The sequence below is a fragment of the Mustela erminea genome, chromosome 1 (genome assembly GCF_009829155.1).
Source record: "Mustela erminea isolate mMusErm1 chromosome 1, mMusErm1.Pri, whole genome shotgun sequence".
NCBI lineage: Eukaryota > Metazoa > Chordata > Mammalia > Carnivora > Mustelidae > Mustela > Mustela erminea.
In genome coordinates this window covers 17,448,913-17,472,771 of record NC_045614.1, presented here as the reverse complement: position 1 = coordinate 17,472,771, position 23,859 = coordinate 17,448,913, and the positions used below count along the sequence as shown (strand labels likewise).

Genomic DNA, 23,859 nt, shown 5'->3' with positions numbered 1-23,859 from the left:
TCTGCTTCCAAGGGGAAAAACAAACAACTCCAGCCAAGAGCCCAAACAGCCTCCACTAAAACTGCAGCAAAGACTCAGCACTCATGCCACTTGGATTCTACAAAGAGTGGATGCAAAACCTCTTTCTAATCAGGGGCTCTGCACAGTAGGATCTGAAGAGGAGACTGAAGCATTCCTGCTCACCTATAGGGCTCCTCCATATATTTTTTAAATTATGAAGCCCGTGGGGGCGCCTGGGTGGCTCAGTGGGTTAAAGCCTCTGACTTCAGCTCAGGTCATGATCTCAGGTTCCTAGGATCCAGCCCCGCATTGGGCTCCCTGCTGAGTAGGACCCTGCTTCTTCCTCTCTCTCTGCCTGCCTCTCTGCCTACTTGTGATCTCTGTCTGTCAAATAAATAAATAAATAAAATCTTTAAAAAAAAAAAAAAGAAAAAAGTCAATGGGTAGCTTAAATGCACATGTGCTTCAACTTCTCTATATTTGCTTTTTAAAAAATCACGGAACACACACTATTCCTCGATAAATGTTAAAAATCAAAGTGGCCTCCATGATGCAAGGATAGATATGAAAAGGAAAGTGATGTGATGTGAAGCTGGAAAAGTAGATACGGTACTCAAGAACTCTAAGTTTTGCTTTAAGAGTATTAGGAAACCAGGCAACAGTACTAAGGAAGGGTCTCCAAAGCAACGGGGCCACTCTGCGGGGAGAGCATGAACTGGGAGCTGCCATTCACTTAGGTCACAAATGACAGAGAGGGGCTAGCTTGGGGGTAGAAGATCGAGTCAAGTTTTGGACAAGATGCCACCACGTGCCTGGGAGGCATCCAAGCAGAGATACTGTGTAGGAAGTAGACGGGTACGTCTGGAACACAGAGAGATGGGAGACTAGGCTCAAATGACACCTTTGGGAGTTGTCAGGTTCAGACCAGAAGAGATCACTGAGGGAGAGAGCTCAGAGACCGAAGAGGGTTTAAGAGGAATTCTAACATTTAAAGCTCATCTAGAAGAAGATGCCAGAGCAAGGCAAGGAAAGTACAGAAAGGAAGAGAAGCAAGGGGACACCGGGAGGAAGAGAAGGGCTGGGAGCTGGGGTGGTGCGCACCGCCGCCAGACAGGCGGTGTGGTGCACACGGAAGCCAGAAGCCCCGTACCAGCAGGTACCAGCAAGGTCACCTCATACAGGTCTCTTCTGTCCTTGGCTTCCCAACTTATGACGTCATTCCTATTCCTCTGACTTCTCGGGAGTTTTAAAGAAGATCAAATATAAAGGAGTATGAAAATGGTTGCTATGAATGTCATTTGACCTAATCACCACGGTCATCCCAATTTCCTGAAATTCCAGTGGGGAAAAAGGTGTGCAGACCTGTGCAGACCATGCTGATGTTGCTGCCAATCCTGGGTCCTGTTTGGAGGGATGGATTTGTGCTTATTTGTCCCAGCTGGGTCACCAATGGGATAGGACTCAAGGGCACATTTACAAACCTGACGGAGGTACTCCACAATGGGACACAGATGAATAAATAACCAGCCGCACGGACTCTGGAGAAGGTTGAAGCTACTTAGCTTTTCCTGAGTGGGGCCTCCTAATTGCAACGCTAGGCTATTTAAATTAAGTGATATATGATACACATGCAAATACCCTAGCATGTGTCAGGTGCTTAGCAGAGATTTAACAAAAATATTGTTTTGCACCCAGCTGAGAGCTACAGCCCTATTTAGCCTTCTGTGAGACTAAGATATAAATAACTGAAATCCTCACGAGTTCAGTCGGATTCACAGAGATTAAAACTCCGGAGTTTCAGAGCCAGCTCTACTACAGACAGAAGGAAGCTGCCCAGTTTTACTATGGTCTGTTCCCAGGTTGGACTGGATTTCTAGGTAGGAGTATTACTTATGGCAGTATAGCAAGGAGTATAGTAAAAAAAAAATTAGAGATTCTCAAGAGAAGCACTATAAATACTGGTAAATGTTGCTGTGATCAACCAGGCTATCAGACAGTATTAGAAAGTACTGCATTAAAGGTCAAAATACATGCCCAACTCTCTTATCTGCTCATCCCAGGGGAGACAGAGACCACAAGCTATATGGCACAGATGTATCACACCAGCTTCCAGGCCAGCCATTCTTTCTGTAATGATCCAGGCAAATCTTTTCTCTTCACCCCTGAGCCTCCGTTTCTTCATAAGGGGCTCTAACTGGGTCAGGTTTCTTAACAGGTAGTCATTATATTTGAAACAGTAGTCTAACATGGATTTGGTAAAGCTTTGCCTTTTGATCATGATGGCATCTACATACATGCAAAGAGTAATTATACACACATCTTAAAGACATCATTTCTCTGGCCAACAGATTGGTGTACGCGTGGATATGAGGGCCCCTGGCAATAACTCTGCCCTGGGGCACAGAAACCTCTGTACCAGAGGTTCTCAAGGGCCCTCCTGGTTAGTTGAGTCTGAAACTATAAGCAAAAGGAACCAGAAATCCTGACCACCTCTTCGTCCACCTAAGTTTTGACTTGCCTTAACATACATGCACATGTGTGTGCACACGCATGCACACCTAGCTTCCATGTTCTTCCCTGAAAAGACTGGGAAATTTTCCATCACAGCCCTGGTTTGGCGGTATCATTAGATCAACAAGGACAGTGTAGCATGACACCACAAATTCTGTTCCCTATCAACAGGCAGTTGGGGCTCAAGATTCAACCAGCTGCTTATTCAAGCAGGAAAAGCAGCAGGGCAAAATCTGAGTTGGCAGTAATCTGAGACAGGTGTTCCCAAAGAAAGCAAAAGATACACCCAGAATAGATTTCTCTTTGATGGAAAACATTTTGATACTATTGCTCCTACTTTCAAGCATCTGACAATAAATATAAATAAAACACTAAGTGAACAGTTAAGTGCCCAGCCTGTACAGACAGATTACCCTTGGGATAAGTGGGATTTAAGACTAAGCTTTCAGACAGTCACAAGAGATGCTGAAAGTGCATAATGGTAATCCATAATTTTACTGAGGCATAAATTTGAATCATAAAGGCTATGAAGCTGGTGTGTGTGAGACTGTGTCTATGAAATGGACAAGTGGCAGGGATGGATTAACCTCTAAAATTCCTTTAGCCTCGAAAATCATTAATTACAAATCTTTTAAGATAGACAGCATATCATTGTAGATAAGAATAAGTACTCTGGGGGCACCTGGGTGGCTAGGTCAGTTAAGTGTCTGCCTTTGGTTCAGGTCATGATCCCAGTGTTCTGGGATCAAGCCCTATATCGGGCTCCCTGCTTCTCCCTCCGCCTGCCACTCCCCCTGCTTATGTTCTCTCTCTGTCAAATAAACAAATAAAATCTTAAAACAAAGAGCAAGTACCCTGGAGCTAGATGACCTGGGTTCAAATCTAGATTATGCTCTTTGCCTCAATTCACACAACTGCAAAACGGGGTTAAACAGTACCTCTCTCATGGGGTCATTGTGAAGATTAAGTTAGCTAACATCTGTAAGGCATTTAAAACAGTGCACAGCACATATGAAGTATGACAAAATTGCTTATTAAATAAATAAAATGTCCTCAAATTTAAAACTATAGAAGTTACCTTTTTTTTTTTTTAAAGATTTTATTTATTATTTATTTGACAAACAGAGATCCCAAGTAGGCAGAGAGGCAGGCAGAGAGAGAGGGGGAAGCAGGCTCCCTGCTGAGCAGAGAGCCCGATGTGGGGCTTGATCCCAGGACCCTGGGATCATGTCCTGAGCCAAAGGCAGAGGCTTTAACCCACTGAGCCACCCAGGCACCCCTAGAAGTTACTTTTAAGATCTTTAGAAAAGGGGTTGGCAAACTACAGTCTACCTGCCCAAATGCAGCCTACCTCTTGTTTTGTATTTTGCTTTTTTTTTTTTTTAGATTTTATTTATTTATTTGACAGAGAGAGACATATCGAGAGAGAGAACACAAGCAGGGTGAGTGGGAGAGAGAACCAGGCTTCCCGCTGAGCAAGGAGCTCTATGTGGGGCTTGATCCGAGGACCCTTGGATCATGACCTGAACCAAAGGCAGATGCTTAACAACTGGGCCACCCAAGTGCCCCCCTACCTCTTGTTTTCGTGTGGTATGAGGGAAGCATTGTTTTCAAATTTTTGTATATGTTTTTTGGGGAAAAATTCAAAAGAAGACTAATACTTCATGACATGTAAAAATCATGGAATCCAAATTTCAGTGTCCACATACAAAATTTTATTGGAACACAGACATGTCCCTACCATGGCAAATTTGAGAAGCTGTGACAGTGATTGGTGGCCTGCAACGCCAAAAATATTTACTATCTGCCTCTTCATGGAAAGAGTTTGCTGACCTCTGCTCTAGAGTCAGAGGGAACACATATTACGAAAAGGGATGTAAATACATTCTCTAGAAAGAAGATGATCACTTAAGACCCCCCCTATCACACCTGATCTGTTGCTATTCACAACTCCTCCTGCTGAACTATTAGGAACTGTGGACTCCACCAGGGAGATAAAGTGTCTTATACAAAATACTCCTTTTAAAAATGAAATGAGCTAAACTTGAAATAGAGCCACTCACACTGGAGCCATTAATGGTCTGTACAGGCCTGCCCACCACCAATGTGTCTTTTTTTTTTTTTTTTTTGAACTTAGTTTCTTAACCATAGTTACACAATTATTCTCTTTCTGCCCCCCACCCTTACCCCCAGGGAGTTTCAATGCTAATTAGGCTCAGCAATAAAGCAGCCTTGTCCATCAGAAATGTAAGAGGTGAACTGCCTGGAGATGCCTAGAAGCATCCACTTTCCTACCTCAGGTGTCAACCATGGCCCCACCTTACAGAGCAAGCGTCACGCACAAAGCCAGCTCAAGCCAGCGCTCCACCCTCCAAACAAAATCTGATTCAGAGGTTAGCTGAGTAGGGTATTCCCTGTTGCAGATGTCAAGCCTCCGTCACAAGCACCGTATTTTTCTGTTCTCACCCATTCCGGTGGACTTCAGACTCCCTGAGGGGATTAAGGGTTTTGTATACCCCTTACATAGCTCAGTAAATAGTCACGGAAATTAAAATACCAACTCTATCCTCAATAGCAGCCCAGAAAGTCAACAATTCCCTGTGAAAATAAATTAACCCTGGAGAAGAATGGCAGTTTCACCGAAGGTTATGTAAAGACGGACAGCACGACCTCTTGGTTAAATTTAGAAAAGCATAATGAAGATTAAGCAGGGGGGGCCTTAGGACTTTCTACCCATGTCCTTCAAATTTTTCTTACATATTTAAATAAATACAGTAAATCTTCCAATAACTGTAACACTTGAGGGCTACTATTATAATCTATTACTATCACTTGCCATTAACCAGATAGATCTCTCTAAATTGCTATGTAATATAGGTAAAGCTATTAACTATATGTTAACAATGTATAATACATTAACTATCATTACCTATAATATAATGATGATGATCCATTACTGAACTATTTTAGGTTACTTGAAGGTTAATGTGTTGAAGGTGGTTCAACACATGCCACTAAAAATCTTCCAAAAACACGACTAGCTATAGACTCCATCTCCTATCAGCTCTGTCTAGTGCTCCTTACCTCCTGGGATCATTCATCTTCCTTCCAACCACACTACATAACACATGATCTAAGCCCTACCAATGAGACATTTCCTCAAGACTTTTCAAATGAGAAAGAAGAGGGACAATCCCCTGAGGATAGCAAGGAGCCATCAGATACTCACCACCCCCACATATGAAAGACCAGTCTGCACGGGGAGGAGGGTGCTGACCACAGAGGGAAAGTGTCTTGGCAGCATTTCAGTCCCTGAGCCCCCATCAACACTGTCTTTCCTGCAGTTTGACTACATAAACCAATAAATGGTTGGTCTTGCTGAGGGTAGTTCTGCTATTAGGAGCCAGAGTTCTGAGCACATGGTCCAGAGAAAGCCCTGGGGGAAATAGAAGAGGGGGAGCCTCCTTCCTGGCTTTAGTAGATGGGCTGCATCTAAAGGTGGCTTTAGCTCTGAATGGGCCCTTACAGTGCCTCAAGGCCCCCATTCTGCTCACCAGTCCGGGCTTAAAGGATTAGAACACTGGACACAGTAAAGAGGTCATTTCTGCTGTGCAAATATGATGTAACTCCTATCAAGACCAAAGCAAGATTATTTTTATAGATACAGACAAGGCTCTTCAGGCCAAGGAACTAAAATAGGTGGAACAATTTTGAGTAATAAAGTGCAAATGGCCAATAAGCACACGAAAAGATGTTTAACATCATGAGTCATCAGAGAAATGCAAATCAAAACTAGAGTAAGATACCATTTTATACAGACCATAGCTAGCTATCAGCAAAAAGACCAACCAAACCAAAAAAACAACAACAATAAAACCCAGAAAATAACAAGTGTTGGTGAAGAAGCGGAGAAACTTGAAGCCTTGAAGCAGGGAGGGCACTGCTTGCACTGCTGGTGGGAATATAAAATGGTGCAGCCACTGCAGAAAAGTTTGGAGAACAAAGAATAATAGTATGACACAGCAATTCTGCTCCTAGGTATATAACCAGAAGAACTGAAAGCAGAGTCTTGAAGAGATATTTGTGTGTTCACATATTCACAGCAGCATTATTCATAATACCTAAAAGGGGGAAAGAACCCAAGTGCCCACCAACAGATGAATGGATATACAAAATGTGATCTATTACACAACAGATTATGTAGCCTTAAAAAAGAATGGAATCAAGAGAATGAGAAAATAAGCCACAGACAGGGAGAAAAATATTTGCAAAAGACCTATCTGATAATGGGCTGTTACTCAAAACCTACAAAGAACTCTTAAAACCTAACAGTAAGAAGACAAGTGAATTTTAAAAATAGGCAAAAGACTAACAGATACCTCAGCAAAGATGATACACAAATGGCAAGTAAGTATATGAAAAGATGTTCCATATCATGTCATGGGGAAATGCAAATTAAAACAAGATTATCTATTCGAATGGCCAAAATCCAAAACACTGACAACACCAAATGCTGGTAAAGATGTGGAATACAGGGAACTCTCACTGATTGCTGGTGGGAATGTAAAATGGTATAGCCACTCTGGAAGACAGTCTGGCATTTTCTTACAAAACTCAACACATTCTTACCATACAACCTAGCAATTACACTCCCTGAGATCTTCCCAAAGGAGTTAAAAACCCATGTCCACACAAAAACCTGAACATGAATATTTACAGCAGCTGTATCCACAATTGGCAAAAGTTAAAAGCAACCAAGATGTCCCTCAGGAGTTGAATGGGTAAATGAGCTGTGGTCCACCCAGACAGCGGAGCATCATAAAGCACAAAAAGAAATGAGCTGTCAAGCTAGGAAAAGACATGGAAAACTTTAAATGTATATTACTAAGTGAAAGAAACCAATTTGAAAAGGCTACATACGGCATGATTCCAACATCTGGGACAATGGAAGGATCAGCAGTTGCCAGGGGTTGTGGTGAGGGAGGGATGAATAGGAGGAGCACAGATGAATTTTAAGGCAGTGAAACTTCTTCTGTATGTTACAATAATGCTGCTTACATGTCATTATATAGGTCAAAAACCACAGAACATATGACACTAAGAGTGAACCCTAATGGAAACTAGGTTTTGGGTGATAATGATGTGTTCCATCTGAATTCGATTATAACAAATGTACCACTCTGGTGCAGGAATTGTTAGTGGGGGGTGCTGTGTGTGTTGCGGGGTTAGGGGCTTTATGGGAAATCTCTGCATCTTCCGCTCAACTTTACTATGAACCTAAAACTACTCTAAAAAACAAAAGCTTTCTTTCTTCCTTTCTTTTTTTTTTAAAAGAGTTTATTTATGTATTTGTCAGAGAGAGAGCACAGAAGCAGGGAGAGCTGCGGGCAGAGCAGGCGGAGGGAGAAACAGGCTCCCTGCTGAGTAAGGAGCCTGATGCAGGACTGGATCCCAGGACTCTGGGATCCTGACCTGAGCCAAAGGCAGCAGCTAAACCAACTGAGCAACCCAGGTGTCCCAGAGGCTTTTTTTCTTTTAATTTCAGGAAACTCTACCCCCAACATGGTGCTTGAACTCACGACCCCAAGATTAAGAGTCCCATGCTCTACCAACTGAGCCAGCCAGGCACTCTAGGCCTTTTTTTTTTTTTTTTTTTAAAGGAATGAAATTCTAATATATACTAAAATGTGGATGAACCTTGAAAACATTATACTAAGCGAAATCAACCAGACACAAAAGACCGATATTGTAGGATTCTACTTATAGGAAGGGTCTAGAAGAGGCAAAATCAGAGATAGAAAAGAGATTACAAGGGGCCAGGGGAAGGGGTGATGGAGACTTATTGCTCAATGGTTATAAGGCTCTGCTTTGCGTGATGAAAATGTTTTGTAATAGACTGTGGGTAATGGTTACACAACATTGTAAATGCATTTAATTGACTCAGGGAGACTAAAGGACTCCATAAAAATCTGCTTTTTGCTCCTTTTCTTGCTTCTATTCTTGCTAGTACCTGCACCCCCACCCCACTTTACAAATCCTGCATAATGTAAATAGTTTATGTCCTCCATGTAAGGAAGGGGCAAGGAACCAATGATTTCTTTAGAATAGATAACATTTAAGGAAGGACCAGGTGAGAATGACCAGAAGCCATCATGTGCACATTTCAGACCTGGACATCTAGACGCCCAGGCCCTATGGCTCCAAGGAACAGCATCTGAGCCCTCATCCTTGTTCCAATCAGTTCCTAGATGCCTGAGGGGACACATACACCAGACCACCTTCTTCAATAAAACTCCCAGACCCCATATAAAGATGAGTCTCCTAGACACTCTGTCTGTACCTGCACTTGCTCTATACCTGCAATAAATTCCGCTTTTACCTCCTGCTGGCTTGCATTGGATTTCCATCCATCCTCTGGGTCCCTGGACCCAGCTTGCTGCCATCATTTGACAAATGAATTATACACTTAAAAATGGTTTAAAAGGTAAAATAGTAATAATAATATTATACATATATATTATGTATAAAATTATATACATTATATTACTATATATTAATATATTATTATTATTATTATTTAAATAGTGTAATGGAAGAATAAAGTGAGAGTAATCAGTCTCCCCATTTCAAGATTTACTACAGCCATAATATGCAAAACTGCGTGGTACTGGTGCAGGGATACAGACCTTGACCAGAAGAACAGAACCGAGAATCCAGAAGTAGCCCCACACAAGTATGGCCAACTGATTTTTGACAAAGGTACAAAAGCATCTGTACCTCAAATGGAAGAAAGGGAAGTCTTTTGAGTAAATAGGACTGGAGCGAATGCATATCCACAGGCAAAAGAAAGACTTCAACTTATACCTGTTTATATAAAAATTAACTAGATACGGATCACAGATTTTTAAATGTAAAACTTAAAAATTTTTAGGGGCACCTGGGTGGTTCAGTAGGTTGATTTTGGCTCAAGTCACGATCTCAAGGTTGTAGAACTGGGGCCTGCCTCAGGCTCTGGGCGCTCAGTGTGGAATCTGTGGGAGGATTCTCTCCCTTTGCCCCTCTTCCACCCACGCACATGCCCATGCATGCTCTTTCTCTCTCTCATAATAAATAAATCTTGGGGAAAAAAAAATAGAACTTTTAAAAGAAAACACTGGAGGAAATCTTTAAGACCCAGGGCATGGTAAAGAGTTCTGATATGAGACCAAAACTACAGTCCATAAAGAAAGATTTGATCAATTAGACTAAATCACAATTTAAAAAACACTGCTCAGTGAAAGATCCTGTTAAGAGAATTAAAAGACAATTCACAAACTGGGAGAAATATTTGCAAACTTGCAAAATAAATAATTAGATTTTATTTTCAAATTAAATATAAGCCTGGTTTCTTTGGGTTTCAACTTTGTCTGCTTGAAATGGGGAGAATTATATTGACCGTAAGAAAATCTTTTTTTCAAAGGAAAAAAGATTTTTTTTTCAAGATTAAATGATAGAAGAGAAATGAAAAGGTCTTTTAAATTAAAAAGACACTCAGCAGGATCTCAAGAGCTCAGATCTTAGATCCTGTCCTTTCTCTGCAAGAATCTAAGGACAGGGGATCAGCAAAGACTATGCTTTCTGAATGGCAGGAACAGGCTTCCCCAGAACTGAATGGGCGGCAGATTCCCAGATTCATCACAATGGTAGGCCAGGCTACTGTAGAAATCCTCCCAATACACACTCTGAGAGGTGTGTGATGAAATAAAAACAAAAATGGGGCACCTGGGTGGTTCAGTGGGTTAAAGCTTCTGCCTTCAGCTCAGGTCATGATCCCAGGGCCCTGGGATCAAGCCCTGTATCAGGCTCTCTGTTCAGCAGGGAGCCTGCTTCCCTCTCTCTCTTCCTGCCTCTCTGCCTACTTGTGATCTCTGTCAAATAAATAAATCTTAAAAAAAAAAAGAAATAAAAACAAAAGTATCATTATTTGCAAATTATACTTATAAATTTGTATTATTACTTGCAAACAATACTATTTAATAACAGGACTTGATACTAGTTAGTAGTATATTTTTGACATATTTGCCAAATATGAGTCCATCTGGCAAAGGACTTCTATCCATAATATATAAAGAACTCTGAAAATTCAATAGTAAACAAAGAAAAACAATCCAATGAGAAAATGGGCAAAAGACAGGAAAAGACATTTCATTAGAAAGGATATCCAGATGGCAAATAACAAACACATGCAATGTTCAACAACACTACTACCCATTAGGGAAATGCAACTTAAAATCCTAATTAGATATCACTACAGATTTGGCTACAAACAGAAAATGGCTATTTGTAGCCAAATCTGTTGTAGCCAAAATGGCTAAAATAGAAAAAACAGTAGCGACAGCAGTTGCTGGTGAGGATGTAGAACACTGTATTAGTCAGGGTTCTCCCGAGAAACGGAAGTGGTATGTGTGTACACATATGGAGAGGGAGCGAGAGAAAGGAGGGTAGGAGGGACGGGGGCTGGTTTTAAGGAATAGGCTCACACAATTATGGTGGCTGGCAAGTCTGAAATCTACAGGGTGGGTTGACAGATGGAGATTCAGGTAAGATTTGATGTTGTATTTTAGAGTCTGAAATCTGCAGGGCAGGCCCCCCAAGTGGGAAAATTAGATAGGGTGTCCCTGTTATATTTTCAAAGAATTGTTTCTTCAGGACACCTCAATTTTGGGGGGTGAGGCCTTCAAAAATTATATGACGCCCACCACATTATGGAAGGTAATCTAAAGATTTATTTATTTATTTATTTGACAGACAGAGATCCCAAGTAGGCAGAGAGGCAGGCAGAGAGAGAGAGGAGGAAGCAGGCTCCCCAATGAGCAGAGAGCCGGATGTGGGGCTCGATCCCAGGGCTCTGAGATCATGACCCGAGCAGAAGGCAGAGGCTTAACCCACTGAGCCACCCAGGTGCCCTATGGAAGGTAACCTCAATATACTAATTTAAATGTTAACCACATCTTAAAAACACCTTCACAAGCAACATCTAGACTGTTGTTTGACCAAACAACTGGAAACCAGTGCCTAGTCAACTCGATCCATAAAATTAACCATTGCATTCATACATGCTGGTAAGAATGTAAAATGGTACAGCCATTCTGGAAACCAGTTTGGCAATGTCTGCTAAAACTAAAAATCAGGGGTGCCTAGGTGGCACAGCCGGTTAAGTCTCTGACTCTTGGTTTCGGCTCAGTCAGGATCCCATGGTTGTGGGATTGAGACCTGTGTTGGGCTCTGCACTCAGCATGGAGTCCGCTTAAGATTCTCTCTCTCCGGGGCGCCTGAGTGGCTCGGTTGTTAAGCATCTGCCTTCAGCTCAGGTCATGGTCCAGGGTCCTGGGATCGAGTCCCGCATCGGGCTCCTGGCTCAGCGGGAAGCCTGCTTCTCCCTCTCCCACTCCCCACTTGCATTCCCTCTCTAGATGTCTCTTCTTCTCTGTCAAAAAAAAAAAAAAAAAAAAAAGTAAAAAAAAAAAAGATTCTCTCTCTCCTCCTCTCCCTCTGCCTCTCCCACTCGTGCTTTCTCTCTCAAATAAATAAATAAAATCTTAAAAACAAAAACAACTAAAAATCAATTCACTGGATGACCCAGCAATTGTGCTCTTGGGCATCTATCCCAGAGAAAATGAAAACCTATCTTCATGCAAAATCAAATAAATGAATATTCATAGCAGTCTTATTTGTAGCCCCAGACTGGAAGAAACCTAAATGTCTTAAACGATTAAACAAAATGTGGTACATCCATATCCCAGCATACTAGTTGGAGACATTAAGGAAAAAACTATCAATACATTTAACAACTCTGAGAATGCTCTCAAAGGCATTCTGCTGAGTACAGAAAGCCAATCTCGAAAGGTCACATACTTTATAATTCCATTTATATAGCATTCTTGAAGTGAGAGATGGAGAACAAATTAGTTGCGGTCAGAGACAAGGGATGGAGGGTGGGAGGGGGATGGGTGTGACTATAAAGGGGCAGCACAGGGAAGATCTTCATGGGTACAGAATAGTTCTATATTGTGGAGGTCTTCTGGATGTGGAGGTCACATGTAACCTTGACAAGTGTCAATGGTGGCGGACCGACGTGACTTAATTATCTTACTAACACACGAGTTCCACCAATGGAGCAATCTTTGTGTGTTTCCTGCGATAGTCTAGCAATGAACACGTAGTATTTGTTGAATGAGTCAAATTTCTGAATGAATCAACCCAAAATATAATTGAGTCTGTCATGTCAGTCCCCATTTTGTTGGGCTCCCCACTGCTTACAAGTCAGAGTCAAATCCTAAACTGGCTTCCATCTACCCCAACCAGCGTCATCTGCCACCATGTCTTTCTTCTCAGTTGTTGGCAATTCCCCTACATCACCCTATTTCCTCTACTTGGATCCTTATCCCTTATTTTTCTGCTCATTCATGAGTATCCAGCTCAAATGCTCCCTCTTCTGAGGGACCTCCCAGACTCCCAGGCAGTCTGCTCTCCATCCTGTAGAGCCTGGTACAAGCCTCCAGCATACATTATAGCATAAATTATGTTTTCCCTAAAGAAGGTCTCCCCCTCCAGAATGTGTGTTTTCCCCACAGAAATAAAGTACTTAACACAGTGCTTCATTGCATGGGTACTTAATGAATCCTAGAACCCATTTCATCTAAGGGATAGCTCTCAGTCTTTCATCGGAGATACAAATATATAATAAAACTTCTGATGAGTTTCATCTCTTCTTTTTAACCTTGATCTTCTGGCTCGGGACTGATTGAGCTGGTGGGAAGAAGACACTGACACATCAAGAGGGTGACTATCTAACATTATCTGGAAATTCGGTTAGCTGAAGAGGCTCAAGAAAAAGATGGTAAGGGTTAGGGACGACTTGAGGAGGACCTGGCATCCAGGCTGACAGTGTATTCCCAACAGCAGAAGAAATAAACAAGCCACACCATGGTAGCCTTGTTCAGGTGCATTTCCAACAAGCTGGCATATAAGGAAAGTGGAGCGTCCTTTCATCTTGAATGCTGGATGGCCTGTCCACAGTCCACAACATGGGCAGAGGGAAGCTAGTCCATTCCACTAAAAGCATAAATGATTAATCTCACAAACCCATGGGGCTGAGAACCAGACAGCAAGTACAATAAAACATACTGGGTTCAGTGTGGAGTTTTGATGGCATTTTAAAGCACACTGTGTGAAACCCTCTATTGATGGAGCTTTAGATCTCTCTGCTTTTAGGGGGCCCCGCTGGGTAAGCGACTCCGGAAGGGGGTGAGAGAGGAAGTGGCTGACCAGCTAGGACTAAAAAAAGACGTGGGCCATGGTCTCATACCAAGCCAGTCAAGAGCCGGCTAAAACATTCAGACCTTCCCATCCTTCCCAAATGCACCCCCTGCCTCCCGCCCATGTCCCGCAAGGTAGAATAAAAGGGGAGAGGGAGATAGGAGGGCAGAGTCCACAGAAACCACACGTATGAGCTAGACCAGCAGCATGTGATTTACAGATATTCCTTACCAGTCTAGACTCCACATCACAAGAATTCAAGTTCAGTCTACACTCACCCACCTCCCCAATCACACTTTCCATCTCAATCTCTTACTTGTTCAAGAAACATCCTGTCTGTGCACTTTCACGCCTGGGCCCGAGAACAGGCTTACCCCAGCCAGGAATGCCTCCTCCCACAGTGTCTGTTTGTCAAAGTCCTATTCATCCTTCCGGGCACCAATCAGACACCATCCTCTCGGTGAAACCATCACAAATCCTATGAATTGGAAATGACTTCCATTCCTTTGGTGTTCCCTTAGGCCTCTGGGAATAGTTGTACGGTTACAGGATGGATCAGACCCTGCCTCTCATATTTAATTATGGGCATCCATCTCCCCCACCAATTGATCTGGAAATGCCAAAGATAGGGGCCGATGCCCACTCCACAGCAGGGTGCCTCATGCACCTAGCAAAGCTTTGAGCAGTTATGTACTTCATTAACAGGCTGACTGAAGGAGCATCTCAAATATAATACCAGGGGCCCTTTCGGGCAACACAGCAAACACTTTTGAGCACCTAAAACACGCCAAGAACTGTGCCGGATAATGGACGCTTCACAGGCTGCAGGAGATCGACATCTGGACAGCAAGAGTGAATAAGCAAGCACTTCCACACTGTTCAGTAAGGTAAGGGGAGTAGGTGCAAAGCGTGAAGGCAATGCTTCTCAAATCTTCAAGAGCAGAGGGTTCAAGAGTCACCAGATTGTGGTTCAATAGGTCTGATGCGGGGCGGAGAGCCTGCATTCCAAATGGGCTGTATGATACTCAAGGAACGATACTCTAAGGAACGAAGGGTCAAGGTCCACAGGAAGAGGGAAGGATTGAGTGCACTGGGAGGGACATGAGAAGATTCCTCAAGAGATGGGATTTCACACCACACCCCACTGTAACAGGGTAGCACGAAAGAAAGATGGCGGCTCAGGTCTGTGCTTCCTAGAAGCAGACAGGTGTGTGGCTTGTGACCACAAGACAATGCTGAACAGACACAATGCAAAGTGCCTCAGCAGAAGAGAGGAAGGAGTGTCTGGCCATTTCTTTACCCCTGAGGAAAAAAATGGAAATGAAAGCAGTTTTGGAGCACAGGTAAGATTGCTGGTAGAGGTGAGCGACCTCCAAGCCAGAGAACGCGAGAGCCAGGGCTCAGGAGTTGGAGACCACGGGTCATGAAGACACAGCCATCTGGAGGAGTCTGTGGGCAACTAGGGGAGAAGAAAGAGGGGCCGGGTTGGGAGGATCCTGAATATCAAGAACAGGACCGGGTGTCCTAGAAAAGTCAACCAAGAGCCGCGGTCAGCTCCAACAGGACAAGCTTAAACTCTCTCTTACGTCTGTCTCCCGGATGCAGTGACGCAGTAACCGATTTCTGTGAGGAGCTTAGAATAATCAGAGATGCAGTTAAATCAGCAGCCTTTCCTTTAATCCTTCCGAAAACCAGCCCACACCTGCTGCTCCGGCACTCCCACAGCCCAGCGGCTCTCTCCAGAAGCCATGCTCACTTAAAGGGATAGCCTACGGACAGGGGAAAGAAGACAAGTTATCCCCAACATGAGTATGAGCATCTTTTAAACCACCAAGAGCTGAGCAGCCCAGGTCTACTTCCTGCTGGCCTGACAAATCTCTCACCTCTGATTCTCTCTGTGGTGCAAACAGAAGTGACTTCAAGAACAAGCCACAACTGGTCTCTCTAGCTCTGGCCATTAGCACCATGTCTCCTAGGAAAAGTCCAGGTGAAATCCTGTGCTCTCTTCACGAACTCCAGAAAATAATTATGTCATTGTCATTGTGATAAATGACACAAAATACACAGGAAAGAGACAGGATGAGCTAAAGCTGATTCCAGAGTTTCAATCCTGCCTATATGGACCGTATGTCATCCAGGCACAAAATCAACAAAAGCGGCGATGGTTTAGGAGGGAAAGAGCCTTCATTTGAGATATTAATTAGCATAAGGATCAACAGGACAAATGAAATGTAGGTCTAGTATTTAGGAGCAAAATAAACAAGACAAACATAGATGTAAAAGCCATTTGTAATTTAGAGACCATGCCAACAAACCTTTACTTGGAAGACAGGTCAGTCTAGTATGTTTCACTGGTCCTCAGGACAGCTCTGTCAAGGTTATGGGACACTTAGACTTTACTAATTGGCACAGAAAAAATAAGCTTACAACACGCATATGTCATTTAAATATGTCTCTCCTAGAAATCGATTCCTTTTAAGTGACCATTGGAAGAGCAGCTACAGGGCTGAGCTGATAAAATCTGGCTCCCGAGAGCTGAGGCAGCACACTATGAAAGTGAAAGAACAGGGAAGGTTATTCCTTAGTGTCCCGTGTTTCTCATCAGTGGGTTTGGACAGAGAGTGAGCTCCTGCTTTCAGGGTCTCTGCAATCACAGCACTATAAGCAATCCCACTTGCCCATCTTGAGCTTACCAGCTTTTTAAAAAAATTGTGGTAACATACACATAACAAAATTTACCATTTTACCCATTTTTCAGCATACAGTTTGGCAATATTAAGTACATTCACGCTGTTGTGCGACCATCCCGACCATCTGTCTCCAGAACTTTTTCATCTTCCCAAACTAAAACCCTGTCCCCATTAAACACTAACTCTCCATTCCCTCCAGCTCCCCGTCTCTGAGTAACCGCCATTCTACTCTCTTTGTGTACTCTGGTTACTTCCTTTAAGTGGAATCATAGAGTGTCCCTTTATGACAGACTTACTTCACTCAGCATAAAGTCTTTAAGGTTCACCCACGTTGGAGCAGGTGTCAGAATTTCTTTCTTTCTTTCTTTCTTTTTTTTTTTTTTAATCAAGTAGGCTCCACACCCAATGTGTGGTTTGTACTCACGATTCTGAGATCAAGGCCAGTGCCTCTCTACCGACTAAGCCAGCTGGGCACCCCGAATTTCTTTCATTTTTAAGGCTGCATAATATTCTACTGTATGCCTTTCAACAAAATGGAGTACATTTTGTTTATCCAGTTAACTGTTGGTACACCTTGTGTTACTTCCATCTTTTGGCTATTGTGAGCAATTCTGCTATGAATATATACAAATATCTAATCTTGAGGTTGTTTTTTTGAAAAGCATTTTTGTGTTCTGATCAGATATGCAGCACACTCTGCCCAGATGTACTGGACCACTGGTAAACTATCTACTTTGCCTGCCAGAAGCCCCAACTCTGGCCCTTACCTTCACGGCCCTGAACACAGCCGGTCAGGTCCACTGGAACACAGGAGCCAACACGGTCTCCTCTGGCCTGCCATTCTGCAAGCAGCTAAGCATCCTCAGCTTCAACTGAGACAGAAAGGGAGCATGGTGTCTTTAGTTAATGCTTCGGAAACAGTCTGCTTCAAGCTCTAGCAGAGCTACAAGACTTTCAAAGATGAGATGCAAAATTTACCAGTAACTTCTCCTATGTCAGTTATTCACAGTCACCAACCAGGACAGTCCCGTGATCACCAGCAGTGAGCTGGAAAGAGATCTTCACTTCTGGTTCATCTGCACTCTTTAATAAGAGATGCTTCCGCCTGCTAGATGCTGTATGGGAATGACAGAAGTGTATACCAGGGCCATAAGGCAAGTGTAACCTACTTCCAAGGCCTTAAATTTGCCAGAGGCATATTTCTATACAACAGGAGTCCGCCAGCCACAGCCAACGGGTTTGGCCTCTACCTGTTTTCGTAGATCAAGTTTTAATGGGACAGAGCCAAACCCATTCATGTATGTGTTCTGTACGGCTGCTTGGGTGCCACGACATCAGAGTTGAGCAGTTGCAACTGAATCTGTATGACCCACAAATCCTAAAATATTTACTATCTGGCTCTTTACAGAAAATGCTTGCCAACTCCTGGTTCACACATCTTGGTTCACTCTCTTCTCCCCAGCTGGAGACAAGTGCTGAAGAGGTCAGCTGTTCGTGTGGAAGAGGCCTTCCTAAGCTGGGGAAACCGGCTGGCTCTAGAACAAAGAGGCGACAGCAATGCCAACACTCCACAAATCCAAAGTCGGATGGGTGACTCCAGGCTTGAAATTTAGAAGGGGCTAAGGACACACCTTTAGAAAAATGTGATCTCATCTGCCGTCAACCCGCCTCTAAGCTGAACCAGGTGTGGCCAAGAGGCAAACAATGGAGTCTCCTGTACAAAACTGTAAAGGAACCGCCCGCTGTGAGAAGCATCCCCAAACACAGGCTTCTTAAATTTACGCAGAAGCCTCAGAGTGAACTCCCTAAATGCTGCTTCAGTGGTAACTGATTTTCCAGGATGCCTCCAGCTCCCTTTCCCTACCCACACATCAGGCAGCGGCAAGCTCTCTCCTCCTCTGACTGGCGTCCAAATGTAACAGCATGAACTACAACATAACTTGAGGAAGAAAGCAAAACCGACTTTTCGAGAAACATACATTCATACCTAAGTGCACCTCTGCTCTCCAGGAGCATATCCTTCTGCTCGGTTCTGTTTGTTCACTAAGAAAAGGCAAGGCTGGAAATGAACACAAATGCTTGGGGAAAGTCAGTAGAAAACACCAGAAATGAACAATACTCAGAAGCATAAGTTTTCCAATGTGGTGCCATTTCAAAATCAAGAGAGTCCAGAATTCAAATGTGCAAAAGACTAGCTGATAAAGCCTGCATCTTTCCTCTCTCCTGAAACAGAGTAACGGTGGTGCATCAGGACACAGACATCGCTGTCCTCCGTGCTTGAAAATGACCCTGCAGATGGTGTGTGTTCCCTGCTCTTCTTCCTAACATCAGGAGGGCAGGTGAGTAATGGGAAGAGGATGCAAAAGCATTCCTTCGACCAACAGCTAGGCTGGATCCCAGATAATAAAGCTTTGTCCCTTGGGCAATCCCTTAATATCTCTAAGCCTCAGGGTTTTTTAATCTCTAAAATGAATGGCTTTGATAGAGGACCTCTATGGCTTCTTTTCGTAGGATTCTCCCACTCTATAATTAAACTTGTGTAACTCACTATACCACACAGAACATCAAAATGGCATGTATCAACAAGTCCTTACTTCACTTCCTGATAGCCTTTTCCAAACTCTTTCATCACCAAATCAGTGTGAGAGGAAATGAGGCAAGATTCCAGACTCAAATGTGTGGCTCTTGAAGCCAGTCTCAATGAGAATTGTGTACCTGGATTTAGTGGGTCAAAGGAAAATGAATTTCTAATACTATGCCTTTTACCCATGGAAAAGGCATTTCTTTCTGGAGGACAAATTATCAGATCTGGGTTCAAAACCTTAGCAGGGGCCTTGGGAAAATGCTAGAAGACCAATGCCAGCTTATTGGTGAAGTTCATTAGTGGCTGCAGAACAGAGAGAGAAAGAGCAATTGAGCAATGAGAGAGAAGGAAGCTTCTCTCCTAAGGTTATGGATCAGTGAATAATATGCAGGTTTGGTGACCCTCTTCTGCTCTCACAAATAAGAAAAAGGAGAATGTGAGGTGAGGGGAGATCAGAAAAATGTTCAAGAGGTGGGTCTAGATCTTATTAATGAATAACAAATTGTGAATATTCACTGAATCTGGGGAGTCTGCCTAACTCACAGGACCCCAGTGAACCTGACAAATGAGGCCTGAGCATTGGGCAACTGGCAGCCCAGAAGAAAGGAAAGGATACAGGCTGATGGGAAGAGGGGATGGGGACCGAGGTGGAAGCAAACCTCTCTGCCCAGACAAAGCCCGATGTTATAGGTTGCCCAGAAGTCTTGCACTGCTACCCTCCTAACCTTTAAGAGAAAATTATTTGTCATGTAGACGGACCATGGGCTTTTTCTGATAGGAAAAAGATACTCAGCTGGATTCATAACCCATGAGCCAGAAACGGGCCTCAGGGGAATTGCTCTTAAGCTTGAACACAAAATTTTGCATGTATGTTAAGTATGTGCATCTTTCTGGGGAGAGGGCTCATCATTTTCAGGGTTTTTTTTAAAGATTTTTCTTTATTTATTTGAAAGAGGGACAGTGAGAGAGAGCATGAGATGGGGGAAGGTCAGAGGGAGAAGTAGACTCCCTGTGGAGCTGGGAGCCTGATTCAGGACTCCGATTCTGGGACTCCGGGATCATGACCTAAGCCGAAGGCAGTTGCTTAACCAATTGAGCCACCCAGGTGCCCCGTTTTCAGTTTTTTAAAAAACATGTCAACATAGACATAGAATATGATTTTTAAAATCTAGTATTATTACCCTCTCTGTTCTGCCTCTTCTTAATTATCCAAAAGGTGCCCAAGGAATTCAAATTTCAAATATTTCCAAAAACAAAATTAAGTAAGGCTTGAGAGTTGGCAGTGAATTTTGAGAATACATCATACCAGCTAACGCTAACTTTCAGACACTCCCTAAAGCTCAACAAGATAGAAAAGATGACCTGTTGTTAACAGTGAGTACAACTGACCTGGGGTAAATTAATTCAGGTAGCAGCTGGAATTCAGTTCCATCACTGCCAGTGATAGAAGATGCAACAGGAGAGCAGGAAGGACATTTGGCCAGGAGAACAGTGACCAGGAGTCCAGTCTCTAGTCCTAGCTCTGCCTATCTCAAGCTGTGATTTTGAACAAGTCCCTTCCTTTGGGCTTGGGTCCTCATCTGTAAAATGTAGGCTACTAGAGCAGAGCAGCGGTCTGCATACTCTTAAGACAATGAATGTTATGTTTAGATAAAATCACCCAAAATTCATCAGAAGCTAAACAAATTCAAAATGGCAGGTTGAACATACCCATTTATTTCTTTTCTCTCTAGAAACCCCACCATTATTATTCATAATTATGTCATTATTCATAAATATCTGCTGCGACTGAACATTTACTACATGATTGTTTTAAGTCCATTAACTAATGGAATCCCTAACACTCTTATTAGGTAGGTGATGACGCCCATTTTACAGATGAAGGAACTGAGTCCCTAGTGTTTAAGGAACTTGCCTAAGTTTCCACAGCTAATAGGTGGCAGAGCCAGGATTCTAACCCAGGCAGTCTGGCTTGAGTCTGTGCTATACCATTTCTCCGACTGACAATTTGGGAACAGCAAAGCTCCCAAGGAAAAAGCAGCTGGAAGAGAGCAGATCAAATATATCACCAAACTTTGGAAGGTGAGTAGTGACTGACTTCTATGCAGAACAATGAGCACTGCACATGGCAAGTCACTTCGGAGTCCCTTCCAAACCTCGACTGCTGGAGACTCAGGTTTCCTCTGTAGGTGTGAGCATAAGGGAGGCTGAAATCAGACAGGAGTGGTCACCACCCCAGCAGAAGACTGGAGGTTTATCATCTGGACAGGATGAACCAGAGACTCCAGACTTGGGCAACCAGGGAACCAACCACTAAAGACAAAGAAGTGGCACCATTCAGGGATTAAGTGAAAGTCTGCATACAGAGGCAAGAGCCCCCAGTACCCTCCCATCATAAGGTTCCTAGAATGGGAACAGCCAACTTATTCCACTTAGGCAGAAGCCTGAATGAAGGTCCATGGGCTCTGAACATACTACATGGAAAAGGGGAGGCCCATCACCCTACAGTTTTGGCTCTAAGGATGTGGCCCCAGGGCAGGAGTAGCATCACTGGGGAATTTGTCAGAAATGTAAATTCTCAGGCCCATGCCAGATGTACTGAATAAAAAATTCCCGGATGAGGTCCAACAACCAGTGTGTGAACAGGCCACCAGGTGATTCTAATACTTGGCAAAGCTTGAGAAGCACTGCCCTGCAAGGAGGCCCACTAGTCAATAAATTCCATCCCACAGCGAAAAGGTCCAACTGACTTTTCAGTACCTATTTATTTGGGAGACAGTCTGGAAACATTAGAAGTTTCAGGAAAGACTCTATCCTGAGAGAAAGAGAGAGAGAGAGAGAGAGAGAGACCAACAATCTCGGTTGGAACTACCTCTAATAATTTTCTTGTCCCTTTGAATGAACAAAAAGCATAGTAATGGAAAAAAATCCTTCAGGCATTGTTATGCTAAAGGTTGTTATATTCTGTATTTGCATGAAATGCAGAGGCAAAAGGCAGTGCTTCAATTTATGTAGCAATATCTGTAACCATTCCCCTCTATCATACCCTTTTGCTTCTCTTTGTCTCACAAACTTTCCCTGCCTCTTCCTTACAGCCTAACTCTTAACCCCAAAATTCTCCCCATTACTGCTTTTCACCAGTCTCTACTCACCCCAAGTGTTACTGCCATGACCAGATCATTCTTCTGCTTACAAACCTCTAGTAGCCTTGACATCTTCTACCATGTAATCACCATGGACAAAAATCTCCTGTTTATATTTACTTCCTCAGCCTCCTTTAGTCCAGTTCATTTTTCTCAAACCCCTTGGCTCCCCACCGAAGATCCTTTTCCCTCTTGAGGCCACTTCACCCCCGCTCCTGGAAAACCAACCTCCTTAAGCGAGGCATCATGCAAAGAATACTACACATTTTCTCACTGAATCCTCACACTAATACTGAGAATTAGGAATCATCCTGGTTTTTACATTTGGAAAACTGAAGCTTAGAGGGATTAAGAAACTTGCCCAAGGTTACCACTAGGATTTTAATCCAAATCCTTCTATCTCCACACTCTTAACCATTCTACTCTCCTGTCTCCAGAGGTCTGACTCAACTATGGGAAGAAGAAAAGTTTCCTTAATTCTGTAGAAAATAAGCAGGGTGAAAAGATCTCTGCATGTGTGTATATATATTTCATGGGATCCCGCAGAGATGCTGAGAGCCTTTCAGCCAAAGCCCAACAGGGAGCACAGTTCACAGCAGCACATTCCCACGTGGAGGGCTCCAGAGGGCTCAGAGGGTTAGGCCAAGGAGCAGCGGTGCGTGCCTCTCCAGCAGGAATGGATACAAAGCACGGGAGGAAGTCTGGCTCTTGGGTCCAGGATGCCAGTAGGGAACAGGTGGTTAAGGGATCCCTCTCCCCCACGCGGACCCAGTCCATCCTCCGAGACCTTTGTGGAGGTAGTAGAGATGGTGCACCTTTCAGTGAGGAACAGAGTAGATGCCCACTTCAAAAGGTGTCCAGATCCGATTTTAAAAGCTCTGATCTAACAATCAAGGACAAGCAATGACTACTAAGGAGAAGGCTGCGCCTTACAACGGCACAGCTAACTTCGAGGACCACCAAGAAATGTCTACGGTGACAAGAGAGGGTGCCCATCAGAATGTAGAGGCGGCCACCGCCCCCTCCTCTCCAGAGGGGTTGCAAGTTCATTTTCTCCCGTCTGTGTGACAGAAAAGCGAGGCGAGTACCCCAATGTCTCCCACCCCGAGGGCCTCAGCCACACACCTCCCCGCCTGTCCTTCTAAGGGCTGAGGGGCTGTCCCTGTCCGTCTCCCCACTCAGCCCCAATTCCTCTCTCCCACTCCGCACCCCTCTCTCCCCTACTCGGTCTCTCTCCAATCTCCCTGTCCTACCACTCTGCCCACTAGACCTCCTCTCTTTCCCTACCCTCCGCCCCTCTTTCCTTCCCACTCGGTTCCTTATCCCTCAGCCTCACGCTGCCCAGTCTTCGGTACCTTGAGCGTCACGTCGCACAGCTTTCCTTGCCGCCGGATCTCCTCCATGACGCCGTAGCCGCGACTAGGCAACTCGGACACGGAGAAGTGCACCAGATCCTCCAGCTCCTCCGCGCCGTCCTCCACCATCTTCCCCGGCCGCCGCGACTGCGCAGGCCTGGCCGGCCGGCTCGATACTCAACGGGGCGGAGCGAGGGCGCGCGCGAACCGCCGCCGGGAGCGCAGGGCTGGAACAGAAGGGCCTGCCCGGCCGCCGTAGTCTCAGGGCGCTCCGCGCC

General features: G+C 44.0%; 1 protein-coding gene across 3 annotated transcripts in view; it reads right to left on the bottom strand.

Moving 5' to 3' along the window:
* The window catches only part of KLHL18 (kelch like family member 18), a 54,253-nt gene extending 30,503 nt beyond the window's left edge, over positions 1-23,750 (bottom strand). The window contains exons 1-2 of one of the 3 annotated variants that reach the window (XM_032318066.1): positions 23,582-23,667; positions 17,267-17,371 (exon numbers count right to left, since the gene is read on the bottom strand). Coding sequence is in view for 2 of the 3 variants with exons in the window: in XM_032318076.1 (XP_032173967.1) it covers positions 23,582-23,710 (129 nt within the window). In the remaining variant the exon portion in view is untranslated. Of the gene's footprint in view, positions 1-17,266; positions 17,372-23,581 lie in introns of all 3 variants that reach the window. The other 2 variants (XM_032318076.1, XM_032318059.1) reach the window with 2 other exon arrangements.
* Positions 23,751-23,859: the final 109 nt, after the last annotated feature.